Below are 23,445 nucleotides of genomic sequence, written 5' to 3'. Positions count from 1 at the left end.
ACACAAACCGTCATTCACTTAGAAACTTTATTTAATACAAATATGACCACAAGCCACACTCCGTTAGCTTCATTTAGGCCTGAATTTCTTCTTCTTCTTAACAATGGATTCTCTTTTTTTAAACATATTTGCAACCACGTCTCAATACAAATCAAACACAGCATACACTTACGGTATCTCTGTCGGTCAGACATTAAAAAGAATGAGCATCACCTCCAAACAGAACGAAGCAAACTGTCCCGCAAAAGATCATCGTTTATCTTAAAAAGGAATAATAAAACAAAACAATCAAGAAAAAAAGGCATCAGAGACAGAAGAATGTGATAAATGAGTATATGAACTGGAACGTTTTTCCCCACAGCAGTCGAGCGGTGAAAACAATATTTTACACCACGTGTCTCAGGATCAAAGAGGGTGAAGTGTGATTCTTCCACACAAGATGCTTCACTTTCATAGAAAGAATGGAATTCATTTAGTTAATTATAAGATAGATTCATCCGACTTCACCAAACTTCTTAAGAGAACAAACAAGCAAAAACGAATCAAAAGCATAAAAAACGTGCATCTTAATTTATCACAAACAAACATCAGCGATACAGAGTGAAAACACTTCGGCCAAATGATGATGACCAATACCTAGAGGACAATCTCCACAGAGTCTATTGTGCTTTTAGATTCCCCCCCGTCATGTCTTGCTCCTGCTCCTTTTTCCTATTTTCAATGCTCTTTAGCACAAATCATCATCCGAGTTATACACTTTGTGCAGGAGGTATGATCCAGGTCGGCACATCTGCCAATCACAATTGTTTTCCTACAACAAACGCAACACGACGACGGCGGATCGCTTCAAAGAGCTTCCTGTGCACGGTCAAGTATTTCCTGTTTATCTCCAAACACGACCCGATGGCTCTTCCCTTGGTCACTGGAGGCACAGAATCAGTCTTTTTCACTGTTCGACACACACACACACACACACACACACACACACACACACACACACACACACACACACACACACACACACACACACACACACACACACACACACACACACACACACACACACACACACACACACACACACACACACACACACACACACACACACAGGGGTGGCTGTGATACTACTCTCATGTCTGTTCTGCATCACAACCCCCCCCCCCCCCCCCCCCCCCCCCCCCCCCAACACTCACCGCCCTTCATGGGTTACTCACATTGACACATTTCAGATATATTATATATCAGAATAGCTGATTTGTCCGTGGTGTTTCCGAAGGTCACTCACAACAACTACGAGGTAAAACTACAACTCCTTCATCCTGTGATAAGTTGCATAACTCTGGTCTGGGAAGCGGATGTGGGTGAGACGTGTGCTGAGTTGGAAGTCTGCGTCTCTGGATGCAGCTTTAGACAAAGTGCGTCGGTAGAGCCACTGAGGGAACATAAGCGGAGGGTGCAGGATACCGTCACCCCGACAGCAGCCGCTCACCCAGTGACTAGGTACACGCGGGGGCGCACACGCACACACACACGCACACGCACGCATCATCCCGTAGCCATCCTACAGGCAACACACCGCACACGGAAAATCCTTCATTCATCCTTCTTTGTAGATCTCCTCATTTCCATCGCTCCGACTCAGAGTTACGTCTACTCACATATTTTAATACTATAGCTGCAGATTCTGAGGTTTGCTCAGGAATGTGTGAGACCATTATACATGTTGAAATGAGGAGTACAGGTCATAAGTTCGCACAGGGCGTAGCTGTTAAGTGCATGTCAACCTGTGACCAATCGTACACAATACAAAGTTTGAAGTATTTCCACGTTGCATTTGTGATGTCTTGTTTTCAGACATGCAAAAAAAAGAAAGAAAAAAGGCATCATGATAGAAATCAATAACTTAAACATATCAATTATCATAAATAATGAGAAACAAACATACTTGATTGGCCAGAGCTTGTTGAACAGAATAAACAATAAAATGACAGTAAGACAATATATCATGAAGCTGCTTCATTTAGTTTGTTGTTTGTTTCTTTTCTTTTTTAAACAGCACTTCTTCACATACTTGTTGGCAAAAGTCCCGAGTACAAACCCAACATGACGAAGATGGTCGTAACGTCTCCGGGGAAAAAGTGGTCGTCTGGAATCGGTTTGAGTCCGACGGCGTCACCGGGGCTGATGACTGAAGTCTGACCAGAGTCCAGAGTGTGAGGCAAGAGAACTGAACACCAGCGTTAGCTCTCCTGAGTGTTCTATAGTAGGTTCCTGGATACTGCAGACTTGCCAGCCACTATCACTTTTATTTTTATAAAACTAAAAATAAAGGGATGGATACGTGCGTCTGGGCAGCAGCCACAGCTGAAATATTACCAGCACATGAACAGAGTCCTGTGTTAATTTAAACATCTTTTTCTGCTTTTAATAATTAATATTACTTCTTAGGGAGTTCGGAAAACGTTTCCTTCCGAACAGCTTGGACTCCTCATAGAGATGGGGACTAAAGAGTGCTCGTTGGATTATGCTGCCTTCACAGGCATGAGGAAGTAATAACGATAATAATTTAGTAACGTGGTTAGACTCTTGTCTCCCAGGGATGAGATTTTATTTTTATTAAACAGGATTTGCAGTTCTTCTACTCATAACTAATGGGTGATTATGGTTCAACAGCTTTTTTTGTGTTTCTGGTCAAACCCTGTTTCCTGTGTCACACTCATTGTTTTGTTGCGTCTGAAAACTATGGAGGGAAGTTGGAGGGGGGTCCAGTCCACATGTTTTTTTCCTGGAGATGCGTTTAAGTGCACAGTCTAGTCGCGTGTATACCTGGGTATCCACATGTGCTGGATCAGAGCAGCTGGTCCAGGTCGATGTCCGGTATGGGCTGTCTCCAGTAACAGAAAGAGCTGAACTCTGGCAGAACAAAGGCCTCGTTCTGCTCTTTGCTCAGCAGAGGGAACACGTGCTCCACCAGCTCACTGAGCCTGCTGTAGCTGCGGAGATCACAGAGAACAGGATGAACGACCCGAGAGAGAACATGAATTATGAAGCGTAGTTTAATTTATATTTCAAAATGTATTAGCAAACACGTCCAGAAAACGGTGAACAACGTTAGCATTAAATTCACTCCAATACTGGCTCTCCTATTAGCTTAGTCCACATCTCCCCCAACTCCTCAGCTGCTAAAAGCTTCACTGTGTTCACCAGCAAGCCGCTTACTCTAGCTTTTTTTAATTTTAAACATCAACTATTGAAAATGTCCGGAAAATCGAGTTTGGACACCTTTTGGGAGATTTGCCGTTCAAGAACGAACACAGCAGGAGATTGTCCAAGTCAGACACGTTCCTAACAGCAGGAAGATTTCCGAAAACATTCAGGCTGGGTGGGGCACCCACTCGCTCGTGAATCTTCCTGAGATTTTCCTGCTGTATTCTCACATGGGCTCAGTCGGGACATTTCCAGAACTTTTAATCGAGGGCTGACAGGAAAAGTTCAGGGAAATGTCCGGACTTCAGTGCGTGTCTGATAGCAGCTTTTGTGTCTGTCTGTTGTTTAGTGCCGGACAGGTAGTGTACAGTCTTTTAATCCGAGAAACAGCTGCTGCTGCTGCTGCTGCTGCAGGGAAAACAAGAGGCTGTTAACAGCTGTGGGAGTGAACCAGCTGAAACATGCTCAGACACAAAGCTGTGTAGAACTGCAGAGTGGCATGATGAATTCTGTTGGTTCCTCATTGCAACTCAGCACTAAAGATATTGATCAGAGCAGCTTTGGGCAAATGTTTTCTCCCTTCTCAAAATATCCCACTATGTTATCAAATAGGAATCATCATTGTGCGGTACTAATGGGTGCACACATATACAAGGTCTTACCCTTAACTGTTGTGAATCCAAACAGTAGGACAGACTGGAGGAGACGGTATGTCAATGTACTTACGAAGACTTGTTGCTCTTGGTCTGCTCCTGGATCAACTCTCCCTTGGGGTTGACAGTGAAGATCCTACACACAGGAACTCCCACCTCCTTGTAGGCAAACGCGTCCTGTGTGGAGACACAATGTTTACTGGTTCAATCTCACAATATAACGATTTTATTCTTGAAATCTAACATTTTTTTTCTCTCCTTCATCTGGCCCTGATACTATGTCGTATAAACCTATAATTTACATAATTTAAAAACGTTTAAAAAAGAAATAATGATAACTCAATAAATGAAAATTTTTAAATTAGCACATTGAAGCAGGAGCAGGATCTGTATGCAGGAGCTTGCATACATAATATACATGGGTTCAAACTGACATAAGTGCATTAATAACAGTTACACCTAATGTGCGTAATGGCAACGTTTCTGGACTGAGTGTTTTTGTAGGAAAGAGGAGGACTGTGTGTGTGTGAGTGTGTTTGTGTGAGTGTTTTTTTGTTTTATATGTTTTGGCAAGTGTCAGAGACGGACAGATTCGACGGCTGGCCCGCTGCTTCATCTGGGTGTTTGCGTTTACGCAGCTGAAGATGAGACACTGTGCCTGGCTTGAGGTCCCTTCCACAGACAGTCACACGGGACCGAACTCCGCCGGTGACCTCAGCTCAGGTTCAGCCCAAACTTGATTTCAGGCGTTCATGTCTGCTAATTGATAGCCAACATGTCATGTTGATCTAACGATACATCAAGACAACCCAGGCTCCTGGAAAACACGGCTCACGCTGACAAGTACAAGCGAGCGCTTTAATGTCCTGACGTCTGACATCTTCAAACATCCATTAACTCACATTAGCTCGATTCCCAAAGGCGGCGTAGAACGGCTGCTTGTTATGCTGGAACAGGTTCTTGATGTCTGTAAGGCATTCAATCTTGAAGATCTCTGGCTTCTTCTCGATAACCTCCCTAAAGGAAACAGACAGTTGGATTAGGAGTGACACACGCTGCATGTCCTTACAACGGGTGAAGAGTTAACTTGGCCAAATACATGATTAATTTCTCTCAAACCTCTTTTTTTGAGTGTAGATTACATTTTGCTCTTTATGGCATGACAAGGCCTGTATTTTATAGTTTGTGTGTGTGTTCTGTGCATATTTGAGCGTGAGGGGACGAGTAGGGCACAATCATTTTTGGTGTTGCCAAGAAGCTGCCGACATTTATTTCCATTAAAAGCTTCAGCTCTCTATGAGTAGTGTAATGGTTGTTTTATTAGCTTGCTTTCAACATTTGTATATGTGGAAAGCAAACTAATTCTTTCCCACACTCGTCTTCCTCTGGACATCTTCTGCAGAGCTCCATAAGATACAAGGATTAGTAACTTGGTAAATCTTGTTTACCAAGACCAATCTTTTTTTACATTGATTCCAAGCTTACCTACACAGTGAATACAAAAAACGTTTTCAGCGTCATTTGGATGGAGCTCCTTCGATTTTTAAGGTAAGAAATCTAGACAATTTTTTTATCCATAGCTTAATGCTACACAGACATCAGCATCTTGCCTAACTAGCTAATTAATGGACATGTCGATCAAACATCAAAAGGCGACGCCTTGGAGGCTTTCCTCCAAGGCTTCCCGTTTGTGAAGAAACTGTTCAAACCAGGAAATTACAGAAAAAACACAGACACTGACAAGTCATTGATGATGTACATACCGGTGGAAGGCAGAGAAGAGGCTGCTGGGAGACAGCATGAGAGGTCCTCCGGGCAAAATGGTGCCTCCGTCGTTGACCCACTGCAGGTAGCCTCTTGTCATGTCTGCCATGCCGATAGCCCGAGCCGAGCAGTATAAGAACTTGTAGCCGTTCCTGCCAGAGGGCAGAGTGGTGCTCATTAACGCTTGATCCAAATCCACTTAAATATCATGACCATCATTAGCGACCATTGAGAATAGCACTTTAATTAGATCAGCAACACTGGACGCTTTCATAATGAGCAGGACTCAAACCAACTCCATGGTAATTTTGCTGAGGAAATACTCACTACATCCTTTCCTCCTGTGTGTACTAAATGTTCAACTCTCTGCAGGAGGCAAATGCAGCAAATAAATAAGTGTTTGAGAAAAGTAGTCAAACAGGTATGTGAGTTTCATGGTGTGTGCGTGTGTGGTTTTTTTTTTTGTTTGTTTGATAATAGTTTAACGTACTGAGTCATCCAGCTCAACGCACCCCACACAAACACTGGGAGGAAACACCGACTCCACAGAGATGATTGGAAATCAAATCCAGACAGTGCTAATCACTGACCAGTCACTCCTCCATCCTCTGTGATTAATCACTGCTGTTGTTGTTGTTGTGCACTTACTCAGCTACTGAGTGGTAGAGCTTGGCAATGCCTTGGTGGGTCCAGTCCTTCCCCAGTTGGGGCAGGATCTGTCCGAACACGTCCGACCTAAAACAGTACACGATCGCGTACGATTATTAATGACATGAAGACATGAGGGACATCTCCATCTGCCAAATCACAGACAAAACATACATGGCAGATGTTCAGGAAGAGACAGGGAAGGCGTTGCCGTGAGAGAAAATAAAGTAGACAGGTCTGCCCAAAAGATGTCACACAAAGCATCATAAACGGAGAACATTGTGAGCTGTTCTCCACTAATGAGAATGACTGGCCCATAGGGGAGGTACCGTCTCAACCTCAGCTTGTGACGGCGTGTGCTTACAGACAGAAATGTAAATGGGCTCATTACAGCCCCGGTGCTCTTCACCCTGTTGCTCAGAAAAAAAGAGCCACATGTCACAGGTTGGCCTAAAGGGTCACAGAGATAATAAGCTGCAGTCAGATAAAACCTGTTTGATGTTGACCACCTGTGAACGTTTTGTGTCAAATGAGACAGAGGTGGCTTCAAGCTAATGAAGAAGCTTTAAATAAACAGAGCTGCATTATGCACTTAATTCATATTTGCTATGTGAGATGTCTGAAAATAACATTGCACTTCAGCAGAGGCTTGCTAATGCGTGAATTACTTCCTTTCTTGGAATATAGACACTTAGAGATTAGGAGGTAAGACTGGTATGCGTCATATGCTACACAGGTACTTCTGCTTGATTTGATTTAAAATGAACTATCCACTATATTTTTACAAAATGTGTAACAGCCCCCTTGGAATTAAGAATATGTCATGAGCATACACAAGTAGCTCATATTATAAACAACTGATGGTAAGACATGAGTGAAACACCATTACTGCAAATCCAATTTATAATGCTATTTTTTTAATGTCTTTTTAACGTATCTTCTGTCTATTTTTTCTGTACCTTTTCTTTCTATTATTACACTCCTAATTCCTTTTCCTCCTTTGCCTTGATTGCAAACCACTTCGGCTCAACTCCTGTTGTTATTAAATGTGCTACATAAATGAAATTGACTTTCTAAATTCAACAAAAGGCTGCCAGTTTTTGTTCAGCATGTGTGATCTCTGTAACAACAGTGTGTGTACGACCTTTGTGAATGACTTGCGGTTACATACTTGGTGATGGTGCCGTCGATGTCAGAGATGATGACTTTGTCGTCCCAGTTCCACAGGTAGATGGTGCCCTCGCAGCGGCATGTGCCCTGGTACTGAGTGGTGATGCTGAACGTCACATCATTGGGTCCCTCCTTCAGTTTCAGACTGGCCTAGTAACACAAGGAAAGCCGTGAATGCATCTGGGATCAAAGTTTATATTCGACATTGCATTGAGCTCTGGTATGAATTGCTATTCAATGGTACAATGAACATGTGCAGGTCTTGAGAGCCCCCTACAGAGTCAAAGTGGAGCAAACACATTCAATTCACAGCTAGCCAGCAGAGGGAGCCCTAAACTACCAAATAAACCCTTTCATGTGCAAATCTCATTGAGTACTTTGAAATCCACTGTGTAATATAATCAATTATACATTTTGAGAATCAAAATAAAATGTGTATCTCACAATGAATTTGTCAAATGATCTGAAAACTTTGAAAAATATAGAATTTAATGAAACTAGTAACTGGATACATGAGTTTTGAGGAAGTTAAACCTTGTGTGAGAGAATGCACTTACTATCTGATCAGAGGAGAGGCGTAGTGACTTCCTGTAAGTGTGTGGGCTGGGGTGGTGCTGGCCATCGATTGGCTGCAGTCTCTCTTGGCAGGATGCAGCGCTTACTTCCTTGGCCTCCTCATCGCTGGAGGAGTCTCCTGCTGGAGGTCTGAACAGAAACAACAACAACAGTTCAGGTTAACTATTAATTCTGAATGATAAATCGAAACCAATCTGCTATTTGAAACACCAGTGTAAAACTACTGTACACAAAACATATGATTGTTTCGGTATAGAGGCCTGTGGACTTCATTCTCTCACAAGGTGATGTGTCGTGTTGTGATAGAGCACAAGTTTTATGAACTTAAAAAAAAATATATATATATTCTTATTTTACAATCACATGATTCACATCAGCCTCACTTGACTTGACAAGCATCAATAATTCTTTAGTGTCACTTACAGTAAGGCCAACTTCTCCTGGGATATGGAGGGCCCTTCCCCCTCTTCCAAATGAGACTCCTCCTTGGTCTCAAGCTTGGTTTCTGACTGTAAAAAATTTAACAGAAGAAATCCCAAGAAAATTAACACAATACTGCACATATGGATGTGAGTTTAACTAGAGAATAAAACAAATTTTTGCAGTGCAGGTTCATTTTTCGGTCCTTCTGTTCATACCTGCTTGATTGTACTATCCGCCCTCTTTCGCCAGAACCACCAGCGGCCTGACTTCTTTGGCATTTTCTCCTTCACCCAGGCCTCCTCTGTAGCCTTGAATTAAAAAAAAGAAGAAAAGCACATGAGCCAGTTGCCAGTTTTAAATGATCTACAGGTACGAACTGTACATCGCAAAAATAGAAAGTCTCAATTACCTTTGGTAAATTCTTCTGAAATGCTTGTAGACTTAGAATCAAGGGTGCAGCTAATGTCCAGTTATAATATCTGATAAGAGGCGATAGTTAAGAGACAAATATTGACCATGTACTTACACTGCATATGCAAGTGAAATTAATGAAATGCTCACTTACCTATTTCCTATTTTTACCACCAAGTTGGGGTTATCTATAATTGCTGGATTTTCTGCAAACTCAAGATAGGTGATGATATGCTCCATGAACCTCTCTGCAAACACACAGAGGGGAGAGGGACATTAATTAAGGATAGCAGATGAAAAGGTCAGTGGTGGTGAGCCATGAGATCTTACTTAAAGCCGCATATAAAGGTCAGGACACTTTTTTTTCCAGCAGATAATAGTCGCTGAGGGATTCTCAGAAACACTCCCACAAAGAGTGAATATATTTTTTTGGATACCTTTGGATATTTCAGCATTTTCTGTGAGGCCTCCACACAGAGAAAGGGTGACGTCAGGGAGGTCGCTGGCTGAGTCAGAAAGACACTCGGTCCCACTGTCAGCTGCAGCGCTGCCCACCGACTGAGGGGACTGTGAGCCAGAGCGCATCTCAGAGTCCATCCAGTGCTTTGTGGCTGCCTCAGACTCACTGGAACAACAAAAGGAGTGCAACACATTGTGATACCCGTCTTTAAGGTGTTAAGCGTTGCTTTTTCATTAGAGGACGACTATTTTTTCGATGCACATTCAGTTGCAGAATAGACCCCCCTTCTAGCAGAAGTTGAATTAAAAAGGTCAGGCTATAAGATTCATTGGGGACTCATTTCATATACTAACCTCTTAGGAAAATATCTTGCAGCAACATCGGGCTCAAGTACATTCAGGTCATCTAGGTAAATATCCTCAGGACCCTGATGCTGACTCCTCTTTGGGACCCCTGCATCCAAAAAACTCAATTATTCCTCATGTTTCATAATCTTTAAAAAAAAAAAGCAGAATAAGAAAGTGAAGACTCACCTTTCTTCCTCGAGGGTGAATCGCTGTTGGTTGGGGTGGAGGTTGCCACATTTGGGGGCAGGATATCCAGGGGCTCAGTGGGGGTCACGGGACTCTCGGAGGTTATGGTGGAGACAGATGCGAGAGGATTCAGTGGTGTTTCCGTGGTGATAGGAGTGCGTGGCTCGGGCTTGACAATAGTACACACTGAGGAGGAGGCAACGTGTTCCTTTTCGGTATCTATTTCGTTCTCCATGGCCTCGGAGCTGAGGATGACGCGGAAGTGGGTGCTCTCTAATGGGGTGATGACCACTGTTTTCAATGGTTCTGGTTTCTCTTTCTTGGTGATCTTGAGGTTGGATATTAGGGAAAAAAAGTTACTTTTAAGTTGAGTACACTTAAAAACAAAACAAAATTTTTAAGGAGTTTTGAGAAGTGCAGCTTACCCTGGTTGTTTCTGGAAACTCTCCCCAGGTCCACTGCATGTGGGACTCGGCTCTGAGCAAACTCTCTGAAGGCCTGACCAACAGTTCTGAGTCACTCTTTGGGGAAAAGGCCTGAGACAAACCATGACTGGAGGGACATAATAACGAATGCAATCAATCAATAACACAGATCGATAGAAATCTGAATTTTCCACTCGCGGGAAAAGTTGTTGATCGATTTCTGTGAGTTCATGTCGATAAGTACCTTTTATCTGCCGGCCAGTCCCCATCAGACATTGCATAACCATCGACGTTGTGTCTCGCTGCTGGTAATTTGGGGTCAATGTCACGCATTGTGGTCACTGACGGCGACCTAAATCAAAGGTTACAAAGATCAATAATATTTAACCCGTCTCTAAACACATCTCGGCAAGAGTAACAATCACTGAACTTACCTAGAGACATGTGCTGCCGCCTCCTCGTCAGAGCTCATCTCTATCTCGAAGATCTCTTCATTTTGCCCAGTACAAGATATAGCAGCAGTCGTAGCAGCGGGTGCGTTAGCAGAAACAGCAGCGTTGCCGGTAGTGACTGACATGGGTGGGGTCAGCTCCTCTCTTCGGGGGTCACCCTTGTGCTTTCTCCTCCGTCTCTTTTTCTTTTTTGTTGACATGGTGCAGGGAGCAGGAGGCTCATGGGGGTACTCCGGGTCAGCGTGGTCATCCTCCAGATCTATTGCTGCCCTGTGCTCCACCTCTGACATCCAGAACAGGTGACTCTCGGTGGGGATTGGGGAGGTGGCCAGGTGGGCAGGGACAATCTGCTGAAGGATCAAGAGAGAATGCAGGAGGCTTAGGATGTGTTTCAAACGAGGGCAAACCAAATCACTTCTACTCATCCCTAGAGTCAAAGAAGAGGATAAGCCAATACTTTAAGCCACAGAGGTGATGCACCACGGTTGACCCAACTAATGCGGTGATTACAGTGTCTGATGAGTCCGAGACAACCTTTAAAAGTTTAAACCAATCAATAACAATCAATATCTCCTTGGTGAAACACCTGAACAGACAAAGATTCCTATTAATAGAACTACGCTAATGAACCTCGTGAGACCTCAAATACCATTTCAAAAAAACCTCCTGTCAGAATAGTGAGACCAGTGACTCGGGTCCTGTAGCACAGGGTGCCTGTCAGAGCTGAGCTGTCACAATAAGAGCTCGGGAACTTGAGCAATAGGTTAGGCACAAAAGTGGAGTAACTATTTCCTCACACAAATGTTACACAAACAATGACCTACACTTGTTGTTCGAGTCTGCTTTAGTCATTAAAGTTGTTGTCGGGGCAAAGGCATGAAGAAAACTGCCAAAAATGTTTGGTAAATAAAAGTTATTGCAATTTTCTTCATTGCATTATCTTTGAATCTCTCTGATTAATAAATATAATCAGACAAGGATTATATTGACTGGATAGTATACTTCATAACAATCTCATTATAAAAAAGGAACTGGAAATATGTTTTTGTTGATGTATGATAATAATTCAATATCTCCCTTAACATTAGTTAAATTAAAGGGTTTAATTTAAGATTATTTTAATAACTCGCTGTGGTCCAGCCCCCGGATATATTACGGAGCTACTAACTCTCTATGCTCCAAGCTGTAACTGGAGAGCTTTTAACAAACCCTTTGCTAGTAGTTCTTAACTCAAGGCTGGTAACCAAGGGTTCACCAGGCTTTTGCCATCAAGGCCCAGAGGCTCTGGATTTTCTAACCTGGTGAGATCAGACTTTACCAGCACTGTTTCTAAATCATTACTTAAAAAACATTTTTTGGACGAGAGCCTTTTTCTTTTGTTCTGTGCAGTTTTATTCCTATGTATGTTGTAAAGCACTTTGTAAGCTTGTTTAGAAGAGTGCTATATAAATAAAGTTGTATTATTATTATTAACTACAATGTTTCGAAGTGTACAAAAAGAATTATGCTATTGAAAGTATTGTTACTGTATATGTGTATTTTTGTTTTTTAAAATGCCGGGCTTCATTCCACTGCGTAGTAAATGAGATGCTTACATTCTGCTGCTCGGATTCCTGGACAAAGAAGGCCTCTCCATTGTCACCGAGCTTCATGTGCAGGACTACGGGCTCTCCATTCACTTCAATGTCAATCTGAAACAGTTCAGCACAAAGTACAAGATGACACCGCTGCGCTCACATGACAACAACGGACAATCAAATGGTCATGGTGAAGTAATTTTTATAGGAAAAAAAGAAAGTAAAAGAAAGACACTGATAATGGTGTTTACTTGACAATCACCAGCATGTGGTCTGATTTCATCTTTTTAATAGGTTGAAAAACAAATCTTGTTTATTATACTTTTCGTGAGGTCACAGAAGAACTGTGTCGCATTACAGCCACATCTTTTTCCCAACGATTTACAAGACCTAAAAAGTGTATGGCTCCCTCTGGGCTTTCCTTTTTGTGGAGCCTATCAATAGAACGGGGTTATTCATGTTTGTCAGGCAAACCCACATGCGACCCGAGGCCATTCAGAAACTTGACACCACAAAAGCAAAAACCAGGTCACGTCTGGCAGAGACTACATAGGAGACAGACTTAGACTCTCAAGTGCTCTGGCTAGTCTGACAACCTGAAACCAAATCATCAATATTAATTTACAACCAATGGCCGCAAACATAAGTTGAATCGTTTTTTGCCCCTTTTGCCAATGAAGAAACTCCTGGTGAGGTTTCTCAGCTCCTTAAGATTTAATTTCAACCCCTCAGGGTTGCTGAGGGGAATTTATGTGTGGTGACTGATGGCTGGGACTTTCAATGCCCAATTAATAATGAGTAAGAATAAATGAGGGTCCTCTTCAACGTTTCACAGACGGTGACAAACCTGCCTCCACTGGAGAGGTTGAATTCTGGATTTGCCAACACCATGCGGGATTACTGGATTTTACTTAAGGCAATGGATGCCTGCTAATGTTCGAAATTAAAACAGTATCAGGCTATTTCTCTCCGACAGCACAATCTGACTTCAGAAAAGAAAAACTATTTATGAAAAGATGAGTTCAATTACAATCCCAAGCGTTATCATAAGAAAACAGTGCTTTTAAAACATTTCTGGTTGCCAAGCGAAGTGACTGCAGAATGGGGACAGACACGCCGTGCTCAGCCAAAGTATAATTATTATTTGGCTAGAGACTAACAGTCTAGTTCCAACTCCAGTTCCAAACATGTCAGGAACAAATATCACAGAATTTGCTTGGTCCAGTAACTTCTAAAAAACAAATAAAACAAGTTCAGAGGCAGCCCTCAAGGATACATACATAACAGCCCTTGTTGAGGCCATCTTCATCCTTCCTCCCCCGCCCACACATTCAAGTTGTGGGGCTGTTGCCATAGAAACCACTCATTCATTCCTCCCCTCTAATCCCATTAGCATTCTGGGTAGGTGTTGTTCCCCAGCAAATCATCATCATCATCATCCACACTGGTGGGCGAGGGAATAAGCCTTCTGCAAGTCAGAGTGTTCACTGTTCTAAGATTAGAAGTGGTGGACAAGTTTGCCATTCATGTACAGATGTCGCGGGAAAACCGCATTAAATTATAATCTCCAATTTTAGCTGTTACTAATTACCAACTGAACAACAAGGGAAATTCTGAATCGTTATATATTCAAGTAACCTCAATCTCACTCAGGCTGTGTTAAATGTTAACTAATGCCAGTGCAGTTTTCCACCATTACAATCCCACAAGTAGATCTTACTTTTTTTAAACCATGACATTTAGCTCGACATCTACTAATGAATGCACCACTACTGAAAAGGCTTTACTTGCCCTCCTTACCCATCAATTAGGCCACAGAAAAGGTGCCATCAAAATCCTGTTTTCTCGAGTGAGAGGCGAGGGCTAAAGATAGCACCATTGTTCCTCAGTGATGATGAACTGGATCTCATCTCCAGGCAAGAATGTAGTAACAGCTACAACCAGGCTCAGAACATCCCAGCTGCAAACAGAACCGCAGACTGATGCAGCTAAAGCCCCATTATATAAAAATGGTTTAACCTGACTAGTTAATAGGGCAGCTAATGTCAAGTGAGGCACACAAGCCGGATATCTTTTACATTTAAATGTTATCTGCCACAGGTTACTTGTTTTTTTCTTTTTATCAATTGGTAAGAAAATGAAACTGAAACGAAACCTCTCCAATCGTAATTACACTTTCATATTGACTTACACACCCATACGTGTAACCAGTATCAACAAACCAGCCAGCACAATGGGAGTGCAAACACCCTTTTCAGTACAGTATTACCCTACCAGATTATCAACTGCAGCCACACTAACACTGTTTAATCTATTATCCACATTCACTTTTTATTGACAGGAATGGCTAATGTGACTTTATTTAGGGAGATGTAAATCACGCACATTTTGGACACACCCTCACCGAACTGAAAGGGGATTTCATCAAAATCGGTGAAAACCCGTGTGGGCAGCTCATTGAAGTGCAATGCCTCACATATAAATTGTACATTCAGTTGTCTGGTCGCCTTTTTTGAAACCCAAAAGTAACCAGACTTAGTTTGGACACAATTTTATGCAACAGCCCCTAATTTTGTATGAATGTTTGAGTTGTCCTCAAGACAGATTACACTGTATATTAATCCAAAATATTCATTAAAAGTAGATAACGGGAAGAATAGGTCCTACTTCTTCAACGAAAAACCTGGTTCTCACTCAGATGTCCAGAAGCTCCTCGTTATGGAGCTTGACAGTGTAATTCCATTCACTATTTAAACCTGTTTGGCAAAATAGTCAAATTGTTCATTAAAAAAAATGACATTTTCACTTACCACTTTCTCTTTGGAACGTAGCACGCCCAGCTTGCCGAAGCGCACATGAAACGGTGAGCACTGGTATGTGCCATCCCTCTGGCGGACAACCACAACATCAATGCAGCCCGATAATGTGGCCTGATTAATGCCCTTATACAGTTCCTTGACGGTCACAAGCACCTGACCCGCCAGCTGGCCCACGTAGTTCATGGTGTCCGCCTGGTGGGGTGAAAAGTAAAAATATTAGCAGAGTTAAAGGGAACGACAGGATGATGGTGTATTGTTCAGCAAGCCTCCAGAGGAGAAGACAGAATTGGCCATTGGCAAGTCATGGAATCTAGGAGTTTTCCTTGATTTCACTTCACAAATCCCTTGGCCTGTTCTCTCCCTAGCTCTCTCTCGGAGTCCATCAATTGTTCTGTTTTCTTTAAGTATCTTCTTCCTGACAGTTGGGCTGTATCATTTGCCTTTCGCTTTCATCTCCCAGCTCCCTCGCTGCCTGTTTGCCTGCCCTGTGGTGTCTGTTATCTCCTGACCTGCCAGCCTGCCACTGTTACTCTGTCCCTGGCCGCTGTCCCACATGAGCAACATCAGAGAAAGGGGGGGGGGGGGGGGGGGGGGGGGGAGCTGACACAATGACAAGAGACAAGCTCACAGATCGTTTCCACTGCCCTGCTGCCTAGAAAGCAGCAGAGTTTCTGTTTACATTCACAACCTGATACTATAAGTCAAGTTCTGTGGCTATAAATACATGGGCTTGAACAAAATTAGAAAAAAGCACTTTTTGTCACTTGACACAAGTAGTTTATGGGACTACATTTCATAAACAGGCTAAATAATATTTGCAAACTCCTGTGACCTCGTACTAGATTGTTTGCAGTCATCTGTGCACTGTGACACAGAGTGTGTATAACATTAACTCAGCAAACAAGAGTCAGGTTTGCTCGGTTCAGGGTCTAATTTAGTGGGGTTCATAAACACATTCCCTTGCCGACTTTATGCCAGCTTTATGCAACCTGAAATATAATTCCCATCTCACACTGACCTTCTGTCCAGCCACGAGGGCAGTAAGGTTTTAAGCACGTACTGACAGGTGAATCTAGTGGAAATCCAAACTTGGTTAATGTAAACCAACTGTTTAGAAGGGTGTAGGGAGGGATTTAGATGATTTGATGTGAGGTCTTCTGTCAACAACAGCAAGTTCTCAATTATTTCTGAACCCCCATATTGGTACACAGGGAGGACCGAGAAAAACACCTACGTCTAGCGCGAAATGGCGGTATATATTGTGTGACATCTTTCGTTTCATATTATGCACTGTCTTCTATTTCGACGACACGGCAAATCACAGTTCACAGCAATATCTTTCGTCATCTGGCATGCTTTGTTAACACGTACCAGAAAACTGTAAACATGCATATTATGCCTGTCTCCACAACAGACTCGAACACCATTAACCTCTTATACTGTACCATCTCCTCAAGAATCAGGCCAACAGTATGGTGAGTCTACTGATGAAAATCACAAAAGTACAAAACCAAACCCAGACGAACCCACTGCAATATGCTTTAACCCACAGCACAATGGAGATAACCGTTACCATTGTAACTCGTAACTCTTTAGAGGCACGTAGCCCCTATTGCCCCAAGAGTTGTTACAGCTCGAAAAATGCTAAAACTTTCAAGTTCACTGCCAAGTTTAAAATCAGTAAAGAATGCTGTCTTTGCAGACCATGCATACTGTGGCAAGTGAAACTGAAAAAATAACAAAAGCCTGCTATTACATTTGAATATGCTGGTGAGTTTGCAAAACTCCTTCGGGCATGTAGTGAGAGACGGTTTCAGGACAGGAAAAGAAAACAAACTTGCTACGCTTTTTAATGTGGAAGCAGCTGATGTGCGTGACAACCGAGAACACAAAATCATTGAGTGCAAAAAGGCATGAAAACAAAATACTAAAACAATTAAAGATTAACAATCTTAACTACTGGAGCTGTTTGGATTAACAATCAGGTAAGTGGATCACATGGAATACCTGGAAAAAATTGTATCTGTCACAGACAAAATCAACCACTAACATGTTTGTTGTCTCCAACAAGGGTTAAGATGGCAAAAAAGATTTTCCTTTAACTAACATATGTAGCCCTACAAAGGTGCTGCTAGATCCATCAATGCTTTTTATTGGGAGTAAATATTTTTGGTAAGAACAAACATAAAAAAACCTCCTAGCAGCAAAATTATTCATCTCATTATCTAGGTTTCTATTGTTTGTGTATTTAATTTGTGTAAAGTGAAAATATCACGTATGTACTTGAGCAAATAACACATTGCATAGCAAGTTGTGTATTCTCAGAAGTATACGTAAACACTAGGAGCTATAATACCAGACCCAAAAACTACAATTAAACAGGTTGGTATTACGCTTAAGAGGTGATTTGGAGATTAGACAGGCGATGGAGGGTTCTTAATCCAGTCAATTTCCAGTGTATGTCAGTGTCCCACCGTCTTAATTAAGTTAACCCTGAAAAACTTTCCTGAATGGAGCCCACACACTGACATTGTCCTTCTGATTCACTGTGGTCAGACGTCAAGCCACCCAAGCTTGGCTACAATATTGACCCAATAAGCCTTGCAACCTCACAGTGTAGTGGAATGGGCCCTCCATCTGAAGCAGTGACTGACTGAGATTCCACCGTTGTGACTCACCAGGGACCAGGACAACGTCCGAGACAAGGTCTCATACTGGTCACCGCTGTCTGAGTTGTCTGTGCTGTCCTCTGTATTGCTTCCAGAGAGCTCCCAGCCCCCCCAGGACCTCGGCCTCTCCATCAGCAGAGGCCTGTACTACCAAGCAGGATTTGCGTTTATCGATGTGACTTCAGGTGTAACTCTGAGTTTTCTGTCCTACGAAGCTGGTTCTCTTCTTACCTGGGTAAATCACCATGGTGACTTAGGCTGAACTACTAACCAGCTCCAGAATAGGGCTGCAACTAATGAGTATTGTAATTATTGATTAATCTGTTGATCATTTCTCAATTATTCGCTTAGTTGATTGGTCCATAAAACGTCATACAATGGCTGAAATCAGAGAATTTTGATTTTTTTTTTTTGTCAAAATAGTGGCAATTAATTTAGTAGCCGATTACTACTCGATTAATCGGTTGAATGTGCCAGCTCTACTCCAGAGCAGGTTACCTTCAAGGCAAGAGATCAAAGCCAGTCACCAGTCCAACTACTGAACAATCAGATCACTGGAAAACCAGAGTCATCATTCTACAGGATCCTGACTGGGACAAAAGAATAGCGTGAAGTGACGAATAATCAAGTGCAGCAGATATTGAGCTCAACAGTGACCGCCCTCGTTTAGAGCGGCTCCTGTTCCGGAAGTGAATATTAAGAGTTTTAAGCCTAGAACCAGGCCAATAAATGACGAGGTGAATCGTTGCCATAAAAAATTTTATCCAGCGCAACAAAAAAAATTGGAAAACAGAAAAAAGGCAAAAAGGCAGCCGTTCTATTTATTTAGCAGAGAGACTCAATCAGTCATGAGAGCCATATGTTGTCGAGGTTCAGCACAGAACACACACTTTCAGTTTCCCCTCCTGCACGCTAGAGAGAGAGTTGATTATTTCATGGTGGTTATGTTGCAAAGCAGAATCAAACATGGGCATATCTCTGCAGAAGATTTTTGTGTTTGCAATGCAGTCGCAGTAGGTCTCTACCGTTTTTCTTCTTTTTCAGGAAAAAAGGAAAAGAACGATGAGTCATCCTTCTAAAAGGTTAATGTATCTTTTTGAACATTTTCATCATATTTTAAAAGAATACTGTGATAATACTGATTACCGTAATAATTTTGGTCACTATAACCATGATGTTAAATTTTCATAACGTTACATCTCTAATTACACTAATAAACTAATTAATATTACTTCAGCAGCAGAAACAGTCTGACATAACTTCAGTTTCTCTTCATCTTCATAATAGTTTGATCCTTGTCAGACAAAAGGGCAAAAATATTAATTAAATAGTAAACTTGATAAATTCCGTTGCTTATTTTCTCTGTATTTTTAGGAGGACTTTAAATTTTGAAAAACATTATTTATGGTCAAGACGATGTTGCATGTAATTACCGAATCTGCCTCTTCAACATGAAGAAAGGATAGGAAAACCCAGGGTTGACGAGACAGTTGATGTTCAGCTTCGTAGTACAGGTAATCCAGGATGGTCAATGTTAGGTTAAGTCAAACCAGATAACGAAAACATATCCTGGGCATGTTGACCTCGCTTCGTAGTACAGGCCACAGATCTTACTCAACCATACTCCACTGTGATCAATGTTTTCCTCCCTCAGATTATGATAGTAATGTCTGACCTGGCATCCTGAATCCAATCGCAAATACAGCCCACCTTATCACGTTGGAGTATCCCTCCCAGGGGTAAATACCGATACTTTATCTCACGCCAGTGGAAATTGCGCAACTGGCGTGCAACATAAACTTTGTCATCCTTTTTCCTGACTGTTCTATGCAGGATATGCATTTATGTCCATGTAGTCATCTGACAAGATAAAAAAAACAGCCAATGGGATGGCCTCTTTAAGGTGGTGGTGTGTGGCTGATAAGGGAACGCTTTGCGGTGTTTTTACCTGATAAGAGTACGAGCTCGGGGAAAAAGACCAAGCAGTATTCTGCACTTATGACGAGTACAGTCAGTCACGTGTTTGGTACAATTGTTGCTGCATTTGCTTGTTATTGTGCATGACTAATAAAGGAGAGGCGGCAGGAGTCAAACAATGGGGCGTTCAATGCATTGGATCTGCACAAGTTGGTTGTTTGTTGCACTTTACCCTTGAACTTTTTGACATCCTGACCATGTGATCCAAAAGATAAACAGGTGAAAGTACAGTAAAAAGTCCTGTAAATCAAAAGGAATAATCTCTTCAGGGCTACTCCTACTTTAAATAACAATTCAGCTTACAAAAATTTGTCAAAGTGCTAATTTAATCACATCTGCACCCAATACAGACAGAGCGGGTACACTCATTTGAACTCATCCAAACAATGATGAATTGAAACGTGTTTCTGAAATCAGGATATTCTCTGTGGTCTGACTTTCCGCATCCTGTCGTCTGGTTTATCTCCTAGGTGAATTTCTGAGAAAACATAATGCATGAGATTCCACCAAAAAAGGCCTTACCTCTACTCTCCCACACTCTCCCTGCTCAGTCTACTGTAAACACCACCAAAGAAAACCAGAGGCCCACTGCGATGAAGGCTGTTGGTTCATCATCCCACTGTGTTAGTTTCTGGTCTTCGTCTACTCATGACTCTTGTCAGCTTCTTCAACAAATACTTGTTATGATGATTAAAAAAATTACACGACTTGTAATGAGACACTGAGCAATAACTGAATACATCAAGCTTGAACCAATTGAAGTCCTTGCTTTTACTAATAACTACATACTGTACATGTACCATTAAAAAAATACAAGACCATACATGGGAGTATTGTGGTGACAAAGAGTTGCGTCCTGTGGCTGAGCTGGCTAACCAGACCTCGCAAGACTCATGTTACACTCTTTCAGGTATTAGGTTACACCAAACTGCACCAAAATGAGCCTACTTATATGTGCAAGACAAAATCATTATAACACACAGCTCAGACAAAGGGTGAGTAGTTGCCTTTCATTGTATACACTACTTTTCAAAGGAATGTGTTAATCAATTCAACCATTCAAAAAATCCTTGCTACTGTGAACTTGCTGATACAAAAAATGCAAAAAGGGTTAACTTATCTGGCCATGTAGGATTTTATAAAAATGTATTAAATGTATTAAATGGTAAAACAAAAAAATCCATTTATTTACTTCAGTTAGCGTAGAAAAGGGGAAGTCTGGAAATGTGCTTTTCATGTTTGTAAACGGAAATCTTCTTCGCTCAGATTTAATCCGCTCTGTGAAACCAAGTCAAAACCAAGACCGCGTCAGTTAGCTTTCAAACTGAGCAGTATAAACTGCTGCCATGTTAGCAGGCACACCTAGCCCTGCAATAAATTCAAATATCATGAAGATAATAACGTTGAATCTTTCTAGCTTGGTGGGCTGTAGTTTGTTGGGAGGCTATTCTATTGTGCTATACTGGAAGTTTCTAATATTTAGTCGGCATTAAAGATGTGACAATTATTTGATTGGACTGACAAATTTTTTTGTTAATCTATTAATCATTTTAGTCATTTTTAAGCAAAAAATGCCACTGGTTCTAGTTTATAAAATGACAGGAAAAAATGTCTTTGTCATTTACAGCAGACTGAGAATATATGAGTTTTGGACAATTGATCAAATAATATTTTTTCTCCTCCCAGTTTTCCACACATTTTAGACAGAATGCACAATCAAGTAAATAACTGCCAGCCGCCCCTTGTCTGCGCTACCCAGTACATTGTAAACGCCTCTGCAAATTACAGCCCCTGGAATGACCTTCAATTCCATTGAAAACCTCTCAAAAAACAGTTTCGACAAGAAGTGGACTTTTTACGACAGGCTTTGTTGCAAAGGCTTGTTGAGTGCGCCCTCGAAGTTGGACAAGCCAATAAACTGGCAGCTTGTAAACGGGCGGCTGTGGCTCAGCAGATAGAGTCGTTCGTCCAACCCGAAAGGTTGGCGGTTCGATCCCCGCTTCCCTCAGGCCACATGCCGTCGTGTCCTCGGGCAAGACACTTGACACCTAACTTGCCTCTGGCGGCTCTTCCGACAGAGTATGGATGTGTATGGATGTGACAGAAAGTGCGCGGTAAATAGCAGCGCTTGAACGAATGTGTGTGAATGGGTGAATGTGACTTTCCTGTCAAGCACTTTGAGCGGTCTATATGACGAGAAAGGCCTCTATATCAATACAGTTTTAATACCATACGTTTGGAACGCACTGCTCGAGTCGAGGACGTGTCATAACATGGCTCCATGTGGAGTTGTGTAAGGTTTCCAACAACAACAGGTCAAACGATGACCTGACCTGAGTGTGCCTGATTAAGTAACAGGACCAGCGTGAGGGTCGTTATCATATCACACATTTACATAAAATGCCCAAACGTATTTGATCCTAATCTACTTAGGTACCAGTGATGTTTTTACTAGCCGTGTTTGTCAAACGACACCAGCCAGGGGCAGGTGGTTTGTTTACGGCACGAGCTCTCTCTCTACCCTTCGAACATCACACTCAGATGGGACGTTAGCTTTAGCTGTCGATGGCTGATGATGCTAATCCCAGAGACTGACGCTGTCACGGTCCCCAGCAGCAGCAGCGCGCGCGCGCACACACACACACACACACACACACACACACCGACTCCCACGTCACATGAAAGGAACGTCGCGGAAACACACAAGCATGAAACCGAGAATGAAAAGAACGTGTTAAAATGCCGCGTGCCTCGTCATGGAACAATACATATAGACGTCTCTAGATGAATGGAGTCGCAGCTCCGCTAGCCGGTCGGTTGACCCCTCAGCTAGCCGCCGCCGCCGACGCCGCTGCTACGCTGTCGTCGGGGTTCGAGTTACCGTTAACAGCGACGCGGCGACGCCGTCCAACGGCGAGAAGCCGCGGCTCACGCGCCGAGTCGCCGGTTGGTACAATGACGACGTGGCTCGTGTGTTTCTTCATGCGACGACTTCGTTTCAATATCGCGCCTCGAGTTGAATCAAATCCATCGCAGCTTAAAAAAAGACGTTAGCTTCGTTTGCACGCTAGCTAACGTTAGCCGGGCGGTGCGATCAAAGGGGGAGAGAGATATAAAAATGTGGCAACACACGAGGCGGCTGCGGCGGAACAACGGGCAGCGGCTCGTACCTCTCGGTGACGCCGGCGGGCTGCTGCCGGTGAAGGGACGCGGTGGTTGCCGCCGCTCAGTGGGTCCCCATGTCGCCGCCCCGTGCGCGAGTCGTCCTCGGAAGCCTTTCTCTTGACGTGTCCGAGCCTGGACCACCGTGGCGGACTGGTGCTGCTGGGTGCTGCGAGCTGCTGCTGCGGCGGCGGCGGCGGGAGGAGGGTTGATGGGACGGGGGGAGCCGCACCGCGGCGGCGCGCTGGTGACCGGGTTAAATGAGGGTTCAGCCGCGAATCCTTCTTCTCTCACATAATGAAAGGGGAAGTTGGGCAACATCCACTGCCCCTTTTTTTTTTTTTAGGAGTTTAACAGTCAATCTTAGGAGTGCATACCTGTATGAAAAAGGGGGATGTCATCTTAGAGGAGTGCATACCTGTATGAAAAAGGGGGATGTCATCTTAGAGGAGTGCATACCTGTATGAAAAAGGGGGATGTCATCTTAGAGGTGTGCATTTCCTGTATGAAAAAGGGGGA

General features: G+C 42.8%; 1 protein-coding gene across 8 annotated transcripts; it reads right to left on the bottom strand.

Moving 5' to 3' along the window:
- Positions 1–9: 9 nt before the first annotated feature.
- Positions 10–23,183, bottom strand: lpin2 (lipin 2). 8 transcript variants are annotated; one of them, XM_035635594.2, is made up of 21 exons: positions 18,019–18,251; positions 17,797–17,929; positions 15,110–15,310; positions 12,318–12,413; positions 10,705–11,072; positions 10,515–10,622; positions 10,271–10,397; positions 9,846–10,173; positions 9,666–9,765; positions 9,290–9,477; positions 9,007–9,100; positions 8,851–8,920; positions 8,657–8,749; positions 8,442–8,527; positions 8,000–8,147; positions 7,444–7,592; positions 6,273–6,359; positions 5,624–5,776; positions 4,763–4,877; positions 3,934–4,037; positions 10–2,993 (listed from the first exon to the last, which is right to left on the bottom strand). In XM_035635594.2, the coding sequence occupies exons 2-21, from the start codon at positions 17,917–17,919 to the stop codon at positions 2,849–2,851; spliced, it is 2,883 nt and encodes a 960-aa protein (XP_035491487.1). In that variant the 5' UTR covers positions 17,920–17,929; positions 18,019–18,251; the 3' UTR covers positions 10–2,848. The 8 variants fall into 8 exon arrangements, with proteins under 8 accessions (XP_035491487.1, XP_035491489.1, XP_035491485.1 ...); XM_035635596.2 differs by lacking the exons at positions 17,797–17,929; positions 18,019–18,251 and adding an exon at positions 22,935–23,183; XM_035635592.2 differs by lacking the exons at positions 17,797–17,929; positions 18,019–18,251 and adding an exon at positions 19,498–20,141 and having other exon boundaries at positions 10,705–11,069.
- Positions 23,184–23,445: the final 262 nt, after the last annotated feature.

This window comes from Scophthalmus maximus, chromosome 5 (assembly GCF_022379125.1).
Source record: "Scophthalmus maximus strain ysfricsl-2021 chromosome 5, ASM2237912v1, whole genome shotgun sequence".
In the NCBI taxonomy this organism is placed as follows: domain Eukaryota; kingdom Metazoa; phylum Chordata; class Actinopteri; order Pleuronectiformes; family Scophthalmidae; genus Scophthalmus; species Scophthalmus maximus.
The sequence above is the reverse complement of the archived record's forward strand: the minus strand, read 5'-3'. Positions and strand labels throughout refer to the sequence as shown.

Excerpts from the sequence above, each read along its gene's own strand:
- lpin2 (XM_035635591.2), bottom strand. The coding sequence starts at position 19,629 with ATGCATATCCTGCATAGAACAGTCAGGAAAAAGGATGACAAAGTTTAT. Across the intron at positions 10,174-10,270 it reads AGTTTCCAGAAACAACCAGG|ATCACCAAGAAAGAGAAACC; the intron begins GTAAGCTGCACT and ends TCCAACCTCAAG. Across the intron at positions 2,994-3,933 it reads ACCAAGAGCAACAAGTCTTC|CTACAGCAGGCTCAGTGAGC; the intron begins GTAAGTACATTG and ends TGATCTCCGCAG.